The sequence below is a fragment of the Ranitomeya variabilis genome, chromosome 2, assembly GCF_051348905.1.
Source record: "Ranitomeya variabilis isolate aRanVar5 chromosome 2, aRanVar5.hap1, whole genome shotgun sequence".
Taxonomy (NCBI): Eukaryota; Metazoa; Chordata; class Amphibia; order Anura; family Dendrobatidae; genus Ranitomeya; species Ranitomeya variabilis.
In genome coordinates this window covers 1027775197-1027793303 of record NC_135233.1, presented here as the reverse complement: position 1 = coordinate 1027793303, position 18107 = coordinate 1027775197, and the positions used below count along the sequence as shown (strand labels likewise).

At 43.1% G+C, this 18107-nt stretch overlaps 1 protein-coding gene across 1 annotated transcript in view; it reads left to right on the top strand.

Annotated features, from left to right (window-relative positions):
• Positions 1-18107, top strand: part of EIPR1 (EARP complex and GARP complex interacting protein 1) — a 285030-nt gene that overhangs the window by 177188 nt on the left and 89735 nt on the right. The window contains exon 5 of the mRNA XM_077291375.1: positions 3056-3155. Coding sequence (XP_077147490.1) covers positions 3056-3155 — 100 coding nt within the window. The remainder of the gene's footprint in view (positions 1-3055; positions 3156-18107) is intronic.

Below are 18107 nucleotides of genomic sequence, written 5' to 3'. Positions count from 1 at the left end.
AAAATACCATTTGATATGCTCATGCACTGTATGTAAATAAGGATGGCCCGGACCCGATAGGCTTCCTCGCTGCGACGTCTGCCCCTACTCCCTGCTCCTAATCTTGTCCTCCTGCTTTGATTGATGTGAATGCGTCATCCACATTGGGTTCATCTTGTCTCATTCTGCCGGGGTTGTTGTGCAGAATGGACTGTGTTGGAGCTGTTGAGTGACCAGCCAAAATGTGAGCTGTAGCTGGGAGAGAGACAGATCAGGTCCTCACTCTGAATGGATACTGCACGGGTGAGCTAGGGAAGCTGAGCAGTCTGTGTGTTGGCGCTGCACAGTTACATACAGAAGCTGCAGCCTGTTCAGTGTGGTCTGTACATGGAGTTGAACAATTCTGTTTGGCGGTGGAAGCTGCTGGAGCTCAGGCTAAAAGGTGATACCGAGACTGGTAGGACTGTACTTCTCTGTGGAAAGTTCACTTAAAGGGAACCTGTCACCCCCCCCCCTGGCGTTTGTAACTAAATCCATCACTCATGGCCTTCTCTTCCTTCAGTATCGTTCCCGGTGCCTGCGCTGTTATTTTTTTTTTTCGGGCATGCGCAGTTGTGCTGCCCTTCGAACTTTCTTCACAGCCGCCGGGGACGCTACTGAAGGAAGAGGAGGCGGCCCCCGGCGCGCTGAGGCCATGAGTGATGGACGTGAGGTGTCTGGATTAGGGGGAAAGACCTGCCCCCCGGATGATTTCACAGGTATGAGGGACAAATTTCAAAAGCGATTATTGCAGCAGTGCCAGGGACCCGAACTAAAAGAGCCACCTTGTCAGAATGCAGCATTAGTGCTGCACAAGATGGCTCTTTTAGTTACAAACGCCTGGGGGGGGGGGGTGACAGGTTCCCAAGTATTGCGGCTCCTTAGGAGTAGTTTGTAAAGTGGGATTAATGTGGTCTTGCTTCCAACACATTTAGGAAGCTGTAATGGCACAGCGAATATAAAAATCGTAGAGTAGGACTGCCCCATTATGAGAATGCTTTGGCGTGGTGGGGTGGCTCAAAGAATTGATCGATTTGTTAAATGTCTCTTTTTGATATACAGTTAGAAATTAATATGTGTATGTGCACTTTTGTATTGCGTTCTGACCACAAGCAGCGCTGGCTTCTCCCCTTTTACATTCTAATGTTGTCTAGTCAGTGCTGCTTATATCAGTATCCCCGAGGAAGCAAGTGATTACACACGCGAAACGCGCGTTGGGGCTCTCTTTAGGTCCTCAGACCTCCTCTACTTATCAATATGGGTAAGAATGCAATTCATTAATCTACCTCACTTACTTTGCACTAACACTTTAGTTTACACTGGCCCATTAACATGACGGACTTATGGAAATGGCAATTATATGAGCTAGTTAGCTCAAGCATTATTATGTCTATTTGATTGCTTAATACCCTTGTCTGTCTTTGGTAGAACAAAACATTACCTCAATATTGATTATACTTATTATACTACTATTATAACTCTCTACTAATCGGCCTCCCTCTTACCAAACTCTCCCCGCTCCAATCTGTCCTGAATGCTGCAGCCGGGATCATATTCCTCACCAACCGTTACACCGATGCCTCTACCTTGTGCCAGTCATTACACTGGCTACCCATCCACTCCAGAATCCAGTACAAAACTACGACCCTCATCCACAAAGTACTCCATGGCTCAGCACCACCCTACATCTTCTCTCTGGTCTCAGTCTACCACCCTACCCGTGCCCTCCGCTCTGCTAATGACCTCAGGTTAGCATCCTCAATAATCAGAACCTCCCACTCCCGTCTCCAAGACTTTACACGTGCTGCGCCGATTCTTTGGAATGCACTAGCTAGGTTAATACGATTAATCCCCACGGTTTTAAGCGTGCCCTAAAAACTCATTTGTTCAGACTGGCCTACCGCCTCAACGCATTAACCTAACTATCCCTGTGTGGCCTATCAAAAAAAAAAAAAAAAAACATAATCAGGTTCCTCGTATCATGTTCTCATATACTTTATACAGTTAATAGCCTCTGTGTCTGTACTGCTACATACTTAGGCTAACTGGTTCATGCAGCTTTACATGAACACCCGAGCCTTACACTATGGCTGGTCCAAATAACTAAAGCAATTGTTACCATCCACCTCTCGTGTCTCCCCTTTTCCTCATAGTTTGTAAGCTTGCGAGCAGGGCCCTCATTCCTCCTGGTATCTGTTTTGAACTGTGATTTCTGTTATGCTGTAATGTCTATTGTCTGTACAAGTCCCCTCTATAATTGTAAAGCGCTGCGGAATATGTTGGCGCTATATAAATAAAATTATTATTATTATAAATTATTATTACTACTAGCGTGGTCCACCAGGACACCTCTATTTTCTTGTCATCTCTTGTTCGTGGTTTTATCTTTTCAGATGTTGTTTTGTGTTAATAAAAGAATCATGTTTTTGTCATTAAACTCCTGTTTCCGTATTGCTTGCTACATCTCTGGAGTGACAGCCATCCACACAATTTATATGGAATTTTCATTTTGTGTGGATTTTGCTTAAAATATGTGTCCAACGAATATATTGCTAATTAATATCAGAATGTGCCGGACACACCTCTATGAAAAGGAGAAAGGTAAAACCCAATTCATAAAAAGTCAGGAGGAATAATAGAGGAACGGCAAACTGCAGAGGTTTATGGAAACTTAATTCAGCAATGTTATTTTATGGCAAATACTGCGCAAAACAGACGTATCTGACGTGGCGACGGGTCATCTTTATGATAAAGCTGGAGCCACATATGGCCACCGCACTGAGCGCTTAGAAGCTTATAGTGTAGGGTTTTCTCATTGATTTTGATTTATGAATGGGATCCAGTAGGCTCCTGGGCTTCTACAACCCTTTGTGATGGCTGAATCTGAATTCTTTCACTTTCTGTGTAGCAGCAGATTTGGGGCCCCAGATTAGAACCTTAAATATTACCATGTAAATGTAGGACGCTCACATTAAACATCTCGGTCTCATAAGGTGACTTGTATCAGCCCTTACGGATCTTTCTCTGTTTCTTTTAGTGTCACTTGGGAACCATTGGGCGACGGGAAAAAAGTGATGTCTCTGGCGGATAATTACTTGATGATCTGGGATTTACAAGAAAGCTCTACAAAAGCTGCGGTAAGTAAGCCTCGGAAAGCTACATTCTACCTTATTGTTTGTCATGTTGCTTGTGGGAGGCTCGACCCCATTCTCACATAACTTATTGTTTGTAGGAACTCCCTAATACAAACTTAAAAGGGTCATCCAGGACCGTTCAATAATGAATTAGAGTGTAAGAACGAACAGGCTGATAGTTGCTATCCGCCTGCCTGTTGTAACCAGCGTCTCTGCCGCCACAACACAGTCACAGTCTGCTAGTGCCAGCGGTTCAGCGGCTTCCACTGGTGTCGCGATGACAGAGCAGCGGCTTCTCTTCTGCCTTCCCCTGTTTACAGGACATGTCTGCCGGCGTCATACTCATTGGCAGCCAATTCCATACTGCCTAACTGTGAGGTCAGCTGTCAATCAACACAGCGTCGGCAGTCACAGAGAGCGGCCCGGAAGAAGAAGAGCTGCTCTGTTCACGTGCAGCAACTGAATCTCCGCTCTGAGCCCGGTGCAGAGAAGAGGGGGCCGGTAGTTCATTTTGTTAGGAACTATCTGCCTGTTTTTTAGGCCGATAGTAAAAAAAATAAATAAATAAATAAATAGTCCTGGACAACTGCTTTATCCCATTTTCAACTGAGAGGGTTTTTTGGGGCTTTTTTTTGCATTTTCAGTCTCACTTTCTAGTTCCAGAGCTTTAATATTTTTACATAAAAAAACTTATAATGACCTTTATCACATGACCATATAAAGTACTGAAAAACTGGAGAACATGTATTTTCATGGTGGAGCCAGTGATGCTCAGGTTATTTTTTTTTTTTTTAATTCCATTAACTGTTTGATAAAAATGACCTGATAATATATTCTTCAGGTCAATATGATTATGGCTAGACCAAATTTATGTTTTTTTTTTTTTAATATATAAAGGGTCACTGTTTAAAATAAAGAATTACAGTTATGAGACCCAGACCTGTGATACATTTTTGGGGTACATGCAACTTTCTCATTGTTTTTTATTCAATTAAATTAAAATTGTCAATTCTAGTATTTTTATGTATTTACATTTTGTTTAGTTCCATCTTTAGAGTTCTGACATTTATGGAAGTAATAATATTAAGTTAAGGATATAGAGTGTAATTGGAGCTATGTACTGATCTCTGCAGTTACAGCCTGCTGCCAGCTTTATTTTACAGCCAGCACCTGCACTGGATGCAGCCTCCTGAATTGTGACATAGGGGGTTAATGTCTAAATTACTTACCGTACTTTTCACAAGCTCTGAATCCCAAATTTGCCCGCGTCTCTACGGGCTAGTTCACATAGCTTTTTTTAATGCATTTTTTGGGGGGGTATGGAAAAAAGTAGCGTTTTACAGTAACAGCAACATTTATTTTTATTTTAATCACCGCAGGTCAATTATTTTTTAGTTTTTACAATAGTTTTTCTCCATTAAGAAATATGGCTTAAATAATGAATTACACATTATTAACCACATCACAAACAAACAGAAATTTTAGCTGTGGTTTTCTGGTCATGTCTTGCATTTTTCATGCGCAGACAAACATATTATTTATACTACTTATTACTATACCTTAAAGGGGTCGTCCAAAACTAACATTTATTTTAATCCTAAATACCTATTTATTGAATGTCATAATCTAATCTCTTTTCTAATATACTTTAATTAAAAAGTCACTATTATTCCCTCTCTATCTAGCTTTTTTGTTTTGCTAATTCCTGTTTGATGACACTTTGTTTGAGAATCACAGTGTACAGTGACAGTGCGCTCCCTCACTGATTCTGATAAGTGACGTGCAAAAGAGCGCACTGTTAGTAGTGTGCATTGTAGGAGAAAGCCCAGCGAGCAGAGGCCAACCCCCAGTTGACGTTGCTTGCAGTGGCGGGCTGATCTTTGCTCGCCCATTCTCTCCTTACAATGCAAACTGACAATGCGCTCTCATCAAACCTAGAGCTAACAGCCCTGTATGTGGCACTTTGCTGGAATCAGAGTTACGTTCCCTACATGATTTTGCTCTCAAATTAAGTGGCAAAAACCTGGTGACAAATTGCCTTTAAGTATTGCCGTCCTTAGGAGCAGTTGTTCTAGTCGGCCATCTTTTTTTTTATTGTTATGATTGTGTTTTTTTAATTACTTTGTGCATTTGTTGGCTGTGTGTTTTCTGCTTTGTAAGATCTAGTTGATACTTGTCGGTACACTTGTAGGTTGTGCGATCATTAGCCTGTACTTTATTGGTCATTAATAAGTTATGTTATTGGTATTGAATATTAGAGGATAAGTTAGTGAATACTGTATGTGTTCTATATTTCGAAGCATTACTGTGTTTATCGGACTATAAGATGCACCGGACCATAAGACGCGCCTAGGTTTTAGAGAAGAAAATTAGAAAAAAAATGTAAGCAAAAAATGTGGTCAATTCTATACTTAATATCCGCCATCCTGGTATGCATGGCTCCCTTATCTCTATCCTGATATGCAGGGCCCCCATCTCTGTCCTGGTATACATGGCCCCCATCCTTATCCTGGTATTATTAGTCCCCATCCTAGTATGCAGGGCCCATCCTTATCCTGGTATGCAGGACCCAATTCCTATCCTGTTATGCTTGGCCCAAATCCCCCTCCTGGTATACATGGCCCCATCCTTATCCTGGTATGATTGTCCCCCTTCCCCATCCTGGTATGCATGTCCAATTCAGAAAAAAAAACAAAACACATTCTTACCTCCCCTGCGCCCCCTCGCAGTGTCCTGCTCTAGTGCCAGCAGCTTCTTTATTCTTGTAAGCAGCATATGGCAGTGACGTCATGCGCTGCTTACAAGCCGCCGAGGACAGCTGCCGGAATACTCACTGTTCTCCATGCCGGTACTATGTGCGTGGATCGCGGTGAGTATTCATTGCTCTTTAGCGTGCACAGTGTCAGCCGCATCCGCCGGGTTCCTGCAGCTGCCGAGCTTTTATGTGTGCCGCTACTAAAGGGAAGGAATATTCATTGCATTCCACGCGTATGGGAGTGGAATGCCGTGAATATTCATTGACTTAAGTTGCCGGCGCACTCTAAAGCCGAGCAGGTGTAAGAAGCCGGCAGCTGCGGATAACACTGTGCTCGCTATTAAAGAGAAATGAATATTCACTCCTTTCCACGCCCATGGGCATGGATGGAGTGAATATTCATTTCTCTTTAGCAGCAGGCACAGGAGTTACCCACAGCAGCTGGCTCCTGCCTCTGTGAGGCGCTGCTCCCCCATCTCCCCACCACACCCAGTTTAGGGACATCCGGACTATAAGACGCACCCCCCATTTTCTTCCACATTTTTTGAGGAAAAAAGTGCATCTTATAGTCTGAAAAATACAGTATTTTGCATTTTGTATCCATTTAGACATATCTCTGGAAGACACGGACTGTGAAGAGTATTCTGTGAAGCTTGGCAGTCACGAGAAATGACAATAATATCCTTAGATATAGAAATGGAGAAAAGATTTTTTTTTTTTCGTGCGTCTGAGATAATTTTTAGTGAGATTTCCTTATTAATTTTTCAAACAGACAAAAAAATACTTTCATAGCAGAAGTGGAAACAGATTTGAAATAAAATTAGCATTTTATAGCAGTCTGTCTGTGAGATGAGTGAAATGTGTTTCCCCAGAGATGATGGAGCAGTCAGCTGGTCTGCGGTGTGACAGTCACCACAGTATCTAGTACAACCGTACTATCAGTGCCGGAATCCGCCATATCAATTAGAATAAGAAGATTTCTGCATGTTAATTGGATTTTTCTTAAAGGGATTATCTGGGAATAGAAAAAAAAAAAAGGAAATGTACTTAGAACTCTGTTCCTAAATCCTTTAAATAGCAAATCACACTTGGATTGTCAAGTCACATAATGTTAAAAGGACCAAGGCCCTTGAGCATGTGCAGTAGGAATGCTTAGGAAGATGCACTTCCAGTGGTTTTCCTGATCTAATACTGCAGATACCAGGAGTGCTGAGGCAAAATACCATGGGGGCAGAGGTATGAAGAGGCCTCTCACACTGGTGTCCACCATGCCTATCTGATCTAATACTGGAAATACCAGGAGTGCTCGTGTAAGAAGAGGCTGCTCACACTGCTGTCCACCCTGTCTATCTGATCTAATACTGTAGATACCAAGGGTGCTGAGATATGAAGAGGCTTCTCACACTGGTGTCCACCATGTCTATCTTATCTGATACTGGAGATACCAGGAGTGCTGAGGTAAGAAGAGGCTGCTCACACTGTTGCCCACCCTGTCTATCTAATCTAGTGCAGGAGATACTAGGGGAGCTGAGCTATGAAGAGATTGTTCACACTGCTGCATAACCTGTCCATCTGATCAAAAACTGGAGATAACAGGGGTGCTGAGGTCAGAAGAAGAGGCTGCTCACACTGCAGTCCACCCTGTCTTATCTTATCTAATACTGTAGATATGAAAGGTGCTGAGATATGAAGAGGCCTCTCACACTGGTGTCCACCATGTCTATCTTTTCTGATACTGGAGATACCAGGAGTGCTGAGGTAAGAAGAGGCTGCTAACACTGCAGTCCACCCTGCCTATCTGATCTAATAATGGAGATACCAAAGTTGAGATGGATAATTAAAATATACTTTCTCTGAAATCCTAGAGTCTTTGAAAGAAAAATATATTTGGCTGCAATTTTGCAGCCAGGCTCTGATTTATTCTATAAGGTGACATGTTCCATTTAGTTATTTTTTTTTCCATTATCAGAGAACTACTTTAATGCTCATAAAATATAGTGTAGCTCTGGTAAAGAATCATATTAAAGGGTTGCCCAATGAAAACAAGTTTAGTGATAGCTTGCTGATCGGTAGGGATCCAACTGCTGATCCATTGTAACCATTCTGCTGATCCGGGCAGGTTTCAGCGTTCAGACCCCACCAAACAACCCCTTTTACAACCTGTAGGACATGTGATGTTCTCTTAATTTTCTCTGGAGTTATATTGAACAGAAGAAGCTTAAAGAGTCTTTTCAGAACATATCAAGTTGATAACTCACTAATCAATGGGATCTTCATCGATCTCAAGAATGAGGCTGTGCAGTGCTCTGTCTGAATAGAGCGGCGGTCAAGCATGTTCACCATCTCTCCAACCATTGTCTATAGTACTAATAAAGATAGCTGAGTGCTGTGCTCACCTGTCTCTGGTTAGTAGCGTTCTGAAACTACTCGGCGCCCATGCGTTGAGCCCTGCTGCCGGGAATAAATTAATTTTATTCTTCCCTGCAGCGTTCAGTCACGGCGGTGGCACCAGCGTGGGTTCAGTCACCGCTCTGTGTATTGAGAACAGTTGCCACAATACTGTAGCTGTATTTCCCTGGGGCAATGGGCTCCTTCTCTGTTCCTCAAGCTAGGAGGACCCTGGGCTATCCCTGTTCCCCAGATTACCCCTGAAGGTGGAGATGTTGGGGTCTCATACCTTGCTATGCTCCTATATGCATGCTGATCTGTTTCCTCCCACACCCAGGGAGATATGGGACAGAGGAGTATAGGATAGCACAAACCTGACAGACTGGGAAAACAGGCAGGGTAAAAGAAAACTGCAGTCATACAACTCACTCATAAAAGGAGTGAGTGGGAATCAAGGGAGCTGTAGGAGGGATAAACTAAATGAGAAAGAGGATTAGGATAAAACACACAATACCAAAGCCACACGGATATCTCCTGAAACAACACCATCCGACCTCTAGTAATTCAGACTACTCCTTCACCACCAAACCAGGTAGTTGCAAATCCCTAGTGTAAGTGGTAAGCTTACTTACCTGAGAGGAGTGGCCAACACAGAACAGCTGAGACAATTGAGCTCCAGGAGATACACAGAACTGATTAACCCTTGCAATAACAGAGCAAGATAGACCTGCACTAGTAAAAAAGGAAGGTTAAGCAGATCTAATACATGCTGGGGTTTGTGTAACCAGACGCTGTGTTCTTCTGGCCCCTTTCTGTCTCAATATTACTGTGACAACAGCAGAGCGGCAACTGAAGCTGCCCCGGCAACTCCGCCCCGTGACTGAACGCTGGACACTGATGGGGGGAATAAAGTTAATTTCCTCCCGTCATCGAGGTTCATAGCGCCGGTGCCCAAATTTTGATTGTCTTTTACTCACCTCATTCCTATCAGAGTTTGTGAATGTAAATGACAAATTATGTTGATATTTCATCTTATATTTGGTTATTTAGACTTGAGCAGTTTCAGTGACAATACTGCATCTGATGGCATTGGACATGTTGTCACCAGAATCTCTCCGTTCAGACTTCGGGCTTTCTTGGAAGTCATATGTCGGCATAGAACTTGACCATGAACATGCTGCAAAAACGTACCCTTTCAGATGTTCAGGACAGGTTTCACGTAAAACTTTGATGTATGATCTGAATGATTATTGGTCTTTCTTGATAGAAATCTCAAGAATAAACACGACTTATTGCTAATTCACCTCATCAAAATGTGCAAGATGGTGAATGGGACCATGATGCAAGAAAACAGTGTGAGGGACACAGCACTAAGCTAGCTCTGCAAAGCCATCGTTCTCAGGATCCATGGGGATTCTAGAGATTGAAACCCCAACAGTCAGGAAGTGATGGCACTTTGATTTGTTGTATCATTTGTTCCCAACTATTGGCCCATTTAGAGAAGCTGGTGTTTCACCTACAAGGAAGTAAAACGCTCTGCGTGTGTGTGTTCTGTGTGCATAGAATATCATGTTAACAATCGTCCTATGTTCATAGAACATTCCTTGGCCCGGGTAAACGGGCAAGTAAATGAAGGCTGATTGGCTTTTGTATGGCTGATGGCTGTTCATTAATGGTTTGTCCTGTATAAACACTCCATGATTTTGTTTATGTGGCTGTTTACAGCTTTTGTCAGAATATTGCAGCATGTAACGTACTTCTTGCCTCCAAAATATCAAGAACCTTAAAAGACTGGATTATTAGTCATTTGGTTCCATCTGTTGACATTTGGAGCCATCGGATAATAGATACGGCACAACGTTATGCAGTCATATCTAATATCTAAGGCTCTGCTCACCCTGGCATCACGGCTTCTGTTTCGAATGGAATCAATGACGTCCATGTGAATATGGTCTTAGATGTTACAAGTTTCGTTTGACTATGATTTCCCAAAGAAATTAAAGCTAGAAGTTTTTCGGGAAACCACAAACAACCTTTGAAATGACCCCGGAGGAATGTTTTCAATCCAAAACAGCGTGAAGCCAAATGTAAGCTTGTCGCTTTCCTAAAATAAATGAGTTTGTGAAAGAAAAAAATGTAGAGGAAATAACTGGTAACTGGGTCACAACTTTGTAATCCAAGGACAACAGTGGAGATGGTTCGGCAGTGTTTAAAGTGTGCAAGTGACACAATTCAGATACCCTGCAATTACATGGATTGTAGTAGTTGCACCAGCAGTGCCTTAGTGCACAACACTCACCAGAGCAGCGGTGGAACAGGGTTAGACGAGTAGGTGTTTTTTGTTTTCTTTATATAGTCCATCTTTCTGCAGGGTGGGGGGACAGAATACTGTGAAGGGGGTGGACATCATTCCTCACAGGGACTGTGTGGGGACATAATGTGTAAGGGAGCTGTGTAGGAACATTATTCTGCATGGGGGATGTGTGGTGACATAATCTACTATATAATTGTCTAAGGGTCACTTACGTCTGTCTGTCCTTCTTTCTGTCTTTCTTTCTGTCATGAATATTCATTGGTCGCGGCCTCTGTCTGTCATGTAATCCAAGTCGCTGATTGGTCGTGGCAAAATAGCCATGACCAATCAGCGACGGGCACAGTCCGGCGGAAAAATGGCCGCTCCTTCCTCCCCGCAGTCAGTGCCCGCTCCGTACTCCCCTCCAGTCTGCCCTCACACAGGGTTAATCGCAGCGGTAACGGACCGTGTTATGCCGCGGTGTAATGCACTCCGTTACCGCTGCTATTAACCCTGTGTGACCTACTTTTTACTATTCATGCTGCCTATGCAGCATGAATAGTAAAACGATCTAATGTTAAAAATAATTAAAAAAAATAAAAATCGTTATATACTCACCGTCCGTCGGCCCCCGGATCGACAACAGGCCTTTCCCGCTCGCGATGCTCCGGTAACCGGTCCATACTGCAATCTCACGAGATGATGACGTAGCGGTCTCGCAGACCGCTACGTCATCATCTCGTGACCCCCCAAAACACTCTTCAGACCGGAACGCACGAGCAGCGTCGGTAACCGCTTCGCTTGGATCCGGGGGCTCCGGAAGGTGAGTATATAATTTTTTTATTTTATTTCTTTTTTTAACAGGGATATGATGCCCACATTGCTATATACTACATGGACTGGGCAATATACTACATGGGCTGGGCAATATACTACGTGTCTGGGCAATATACTACATGGGCTGGGCAATATACTACGTGGCTGGGCAATATACTACATGGGCTGTGCTATATACTACGTGGCTGGGCAATATACTACGTGACTATACAACGTGGGCTGCGCAATATACTACGTGGGCTCCGCAATATACAACGTGGGCTGCGCAATATACAACGTGGGCTGCGCAATATGCAACATGGGCTGCGCTATATATAACGTGGGCTGCACAATAATACACCGTGGGCTGCGCAATATATACCGTGGGCTGCGCAATATACACCGTGGGCTGCGCAATGTACAACGTGGGCACACAACAAAGGTAGGCAGGCACCACTACCAGGGATCACCTATTGCATGCTACAAGTAAGTACAACAATCAAAGCAAAAGACAGAAGGGTAGCATGCATTTCTAGGGGGATCACCACTCGGAAGTATCAAAAGGGAGAATAATTTTATTAGATCACAACACTAACACTGCACAAAGGTTAAAAGCATTTAAAATTACAAACCACAACAAATACAAAGACCCATAATAAGGTCATGCCACAGTCCCACCCTATACAAAGATAAATATAACAAGTGCTATCAATGACTCATAGGTAACCATACTGAGTAAACAGAGGCATCATGTTAGTATAATACAACAGATATATATATATAGTAGGAGTCAATAGTCAAGGGTTACAAGTGCAATATTTACCCATTCAAGAATCCCTTTAGACTTAAGGTGCCAAACAATGCGGCAACCTGTACAACCTGAGCCTAAGGACAAGGTTTCCCAAACAGGGTCCCTGTGGGAAGCATGGCTATAGCCCCTGATGAAGCCAGTGTGACTGGCGACACGCGTTGGGCGTTTAGTGCCCGGGTCCACCCTTCCTTTCTTCACCCTTTATTGCATCCATGCTTCCCACAGGGACCCTGTTTGGGAAACCTTGTCCTTAGGCTCAGATTGTACAGGTTGCCGTATTGTTTGTCACCTTAAATCTAAAGGGATTCATGAATGGTTAAATATTGCACTTGTAACCCTTGACTATTGACTCCTACTATATATATGTACAACGTGGGCTGCGCAATGTACTACGTAGGCTGCGCAATGTACAACGTGGGCTGCGCAATATACTACGTGGGCTGCGCAATGTACTACGTGGCTGCGCAATGTACTACGTGGGCTGTACAATATACTACGTGGGCTGCGCAATGTACTACGTGGGCCGCGCAATATACTGCGTTGGCTGCGCAATGTACTGCGTGGGCTGCGCAATGTACTGCGTGGGCTGTGCAATGTACTGCGTGGGCTGCGCAATGTACTGCGTAGCTGCGCAAAGTACTACGTGGGCTGCGCAATGTACTGCGTGGGCTGCGCAATGTACTATGTGGGCTGTGCTATACACTACGCATACATATTCTAGAAAACCCGATGCATTAGAATCGGGACACCATCTAGTACTGTATAAGTGAGCTTTGTAGGGACATCATTCTGATTGGGGGGCTTTGTAGGGACATTATACTTTGTAGTGAGTCTGAGTTGGTATGTTATACTATGAAGGGGAGTTGTGTGGGCACTTAGTACTGTGTAAGGGGGCTGTGTGGGATATTGTTCTGCATGGGAGCTGTGTGGGAACATAATACTGTGTAGTTAGCCTGTTTGGTGATGTCCTGCTGTGTAGGGTGCCTCATACTTGTTGAGCGGACATCTTACTGTTTGAGGGGCAGTGTGGTGACATCATACTGTGTGCAGGGACACGTCATATTGCATTGGGTACTGTTGATCAAGCTACAATGATTGCATAACATGACTAAGTAACTGGAGCAGAATCATTTTACTACTTTATATAAACTTTCTAAAAAGTAGTAAATTACATGTTTTTGATTTGCTGCTACAATAAAGGATACATTTTATAATATGCCCTATCAAAGCATGCAGTATATCACAAACGTGCGTACACCCCTTACATTTTTGTACATATTTTATCCTGCCCACTATCCTGTAGAATGTAATCCCACAAGGGCAGGGTCCTCGCCCCTCTGTATCAGTCTGTAATTATTAGTTTTCTTACTGTAAGTGATATCTGTAATTTCTATCTAACCCCTTCTCATGTACAGCACCATGGAATAAATGGTGCTATATAAATAATAATAACGAAAGTGAGTACACCCCTAAGTTAAAATGGCCAAATGGGGCCTAAGTGTCAATATTTTGTGTGGCCACCATTATTTTCAAGCACTGCCTAAACTCTCTTGGTCATGGAGTTCACTAGAACTTCACAGATTGTCACTGGAATCCTCTTCCTCTCCTCCATGATGACATCATGGGGCTGGTGGATGGTAGACACCTTGTGCTCCTCCATTTTCCATTTGAGGATTCTCCACAGGGTTTAGGTCTGGAAACATTTCTTTAGCAAGGCAGAGGTCGTCTTGGAGGTGTGTCTGAGGTCGCTATCATGTTGTAAAACTGCCCTGCAGCCCAGTTTCCAAAGGGAGATCATCCTTTGCATCAGTATGTCACAGTACATGTTAGCATTCCTGAACTGTAGGTCCTCACAGCCGTCAACACTCATGCAGCCCTAAACCATGACACTCCTACCATCATGCTTGACTGTAGGCAAGACACATTTGTCTTTTTACTCCTCACCTGGTTGCTGCCACACACACACTTGATATCATGTGAACCAAATAAGTTTATCTTGGTCTCCTCAGAGCACAGAACATGGTTCCAGTAATCCATGTCCTTAGTCTGCTTGTCTTCAGCAAACTGTTTGCAGGCTTTCTTGTGCATCATCTTTAGAAGAGGCTTCCTTCTGGGACGACAGCCATGCAGACCAATTTGATGCCACCATGCTGCTGCTCAGTGTCAGGGTGTTGGCAATCTTCCTACAGCTTATAAACCCACACTATCCGTATCAGCAGACAGTGTCATGTCACTCATTAGTGTTACAAGGTCTGAGATGTGAATGGGGAGCAGGTGTGTTAAATTTGGTGTTATCGCTATCACAGTCTCTTATGATAATTAGAAGAAGGGGAAAAGGAAGAAGGTCCCAGAAGAAGCGTTTGTGAAATGGCGTAGGGGTTAGGGATGTGCGGCTGCCCTGGTCTTCCCTCAAGTCCTGCTGGAATCACTTTGTATCCCTGGGCAGTAAAATACTGCTGTTATGGATAGTATGGGTTTATGTATTTTGAGTGTCTAGCACTTTAATTTTGTCTTTAGACATACTTTGAATTACTTCTTTTTGCTTCGGCCATCTTTATGTACAGCACCAATTCTTTTTTTCAGCTCCTCAGAGTGCTTTCTGCCATGAGGAGCCATGTTCAACTTCCAGTGATCAGTATGAGAGAGTGTGAGAGCGATAACACCAAATTTAACACGCCTGCTCCCCATTCACACCTCAGACCTTGAAGCATTAATGCGTCACATGACACCGAGGAGGAAAATGGCTAGTTGGGCAAAATTTGGCCATTTTCTCTTAGGGGTGTACTCACTTTTGTTGCCAGCAGTTTAAGCATTAATTGATGTGTGTTGAGTTACTTAGAGGACACACCAAATTTACACTGTTGTACAAGCTATACACTGACTACTTTACATTGTATCAAAGTGTCAGATCTTCAGTGTTGTCCCATGAAAAGATATAATAAAATAATTACAAAAATGTGAGGGGGTGTACTCACTTTTGTATATTAATAGTAGCAGCTAGTTAACAAAATACTTAATTCTGCTCAATATTAAGTGATAAAAATTAATATAAAACAATAATAATAAGCAGAATTTAAGTGGTTGTCCACTTCTAGGAAAACCCCTTCTTGATCTTAATGTTTGGCCCCGATGAAATAAAAAAGTTTATAGATCCCTCCCGTGCTGGTGCTGTTCCGTGTTGGCACTCGCTCTCCCTGGGGCTCCTGTTGGGTTATGACATGTGATCACAGTGCCCAATCACCGCTGGCTTCACTGTCTGCAGCTTTGTATGAATTGAGCATGAAGAGGAAATCTGGGCTGTTGCTCTCTCACGTCCTCTTCAGGTTCAATTCGTACCAAGGCAGAGACAGTGACACCAGCGGGGATCACGTGTAATAACCGCACGAGAGCCCTGGGAACGCAAGTGCCGACACTTCTGGAACGTCGCCTGCACAGGAGGTGAGTATAAGCTTTTTTATTTTGTCGGGACCAAGTGAGGGGGTATGGGAAGGGGTTCTCCAAGTAGTGGACAACTTCTTTCAAGTTATGCCCTCCACAACAGTCAGTCTCTCATGTGGCCCCTTGGGAAAATGAATTGCCCACCCCTGGTCCATCAGAAGTAAAACATAGGCAAGAGCTTCCTTAAGGAGCTACCTTGGACATTTGTTATTTATTAGAAGGGTATTCTGGCAAAAATTTGATTGCAAATTAGGCACTATTGTGGCTCAGTAGATAACACTTTCTTTGCAAGGGTTTTATACGTTCCCCCCATGTTTGCCTGGGTTTCCTCTGGACACTCTGGATTCCTCCCACACACCAAAGAGATACTGAGTGGGAATTTAGATCGTGAGCTTCTAATATGGACAGTTATTAAAAAATCTACACTACGGTTTCAAAGTTTAGGGTCACCAAGACAATTTTGTGTTTTCCATGAAAACTTATACTTTTATTAATCAAATAAGTAGCCAAATGAATTGGAAATTTAGTCCAGACATTGACAAGGTTCGAAAAAAAGATTTTTATTTGAAATAATAATTTTCTCCTTCAAACTTTGCTTTCATGAAAGAAAGCTCCCTTTGCAGCAATTACAGCATTGCAGACCTTTGGCATTCTAGCAGTTAATTTACTGAGGTAATCTGGAGAAATGTTACCCCATGCTTCCAGAAGCCCCTCCCACAAGTTGGATGCCTTGATGGGCACTTTTGTGCACCATACGGTCAAGCTGCTCCCACAACAGCTCAATGAGGCTGAGATCTGGTGACCTCGCTGGCCACTCCATTACAGATACAATACCAGCTGCCTGCTTCTTCCCTACATAGTTCTTGCATAATTTGGAGGTGGCTTTGGGTCATTGTCCTGTTGTAGGATGAAATTGCCTCCAATCAAGCGCTGTCCACAGGGTATGGCATGGCATTGCAAAATGGAGTGATAGCCTTCCTTATTTAATATCCCTTTTACCTTGTACAAATCTCCCACTTTACCAGCACCAAAGCAACCCCAGACCATCACATTACCTCCACCATGCTTGACAGATGGCGTCAGGCACTCTTCCAGCATCTTTTCAGTTGTTCTGCATCTCACAAATGTTCTTCCGTTTGATCCAAACGCCTCAAAGTTGGATTCGTCTGTCAATAAACTTTTTTCCAATCTTCCTCTGTCCAATGTCTGTGTTCCTTTGCCCATATTAATCTTTTCCTTTTAGTAGCCAGTCTCAGATATGGCTTTTTCGTTGCCACTCTGCCCTGAAGTCCAGCATCCCGGAGTCGCCTCTTCACTGTAGACGTTGACACTGGCGTTTTGGAGGATATACTATTTAATGAAGCTGCCAGTTGAGGACCTGTGAGGTGTCGATTTCACAAACTACAGACTCTAATATACTTGTCTTGTAGCTCAGTTGTGCAGCGGGGCCTCCCACTTCTCTTTCTACTCTGGTTAGAGCCTGTGAAGGGAGTAGTACACACCGTTGTAGGAAATCTTCAGTTTCTTGGCAATTTCTCGCATGGAATAGCCTTCATTTCTAAGAACAAGAATATACTGTCGAGTTTCACGTGAAAGTTCTTTTTTCTGGCCATTTTGAGAGTTTAACATAACCAGCAAATGTAATGCTCCAGATTCTCAACTAGCTCAGAGGAAGGTCAGGTTTATAGGTTCTCTAATCAGCCAAACTGTTTTCAGCTGTGCTAACATACTTGCACAAGGGTTTTCAAGGGTATTCTAACCATCCATTAGCCTTCTTACACAATTAGCAAACACAAAGTACCATAAGAACACTGGAGTGATGGTTGTTGGAAATGGTCCTCTGTACACCTATGAAGATATTGCATTACAAACCAGACATTTGCAGCTAGCATAGTCATTTACCACATTAACAATGTATGGAGTGTATTTCTGAATCATTTAATGTTAGCTTCATTGGAAAAAACTGTGCTTTTCTTTCAAAAATAAGGAAATTTGTAAGTGACCCTAAACTTTGGAACGGTAGTGTATAAAACACTGCTGAATAAGTTGGCATTATATAAGAAAGAATAGCAAATAATTAAGTATCCGCCTCCTGGAACACTTTGCAATACGCTGTACTCTGAGGGGAACAATAGCAGTAAGTATTGAATTTTTCCCAGAGCACCATCACATGGAAAATTTGCCCAATCTCATTCAACTCAATAGACTTTCTGTAACAGGATAGGTCCTCCAGAGCTATGGATACTTTTTCTTACAGCTATCCATTCTGGCCAAGAAATGAAGATCCTGAACAGAAGACCACACACTATTTAGGATTCCCTAATAGGGTGTCTAAGCTGTGCAACACTTTTAAATGGGAACCCCATATTAGAATTTTTCTTGCGGGGTCTGTGACTTCCAAGTTCCAAAACTTCAGGATACACAAAGCTTGGTAAAGCACCCAAACATTTGATT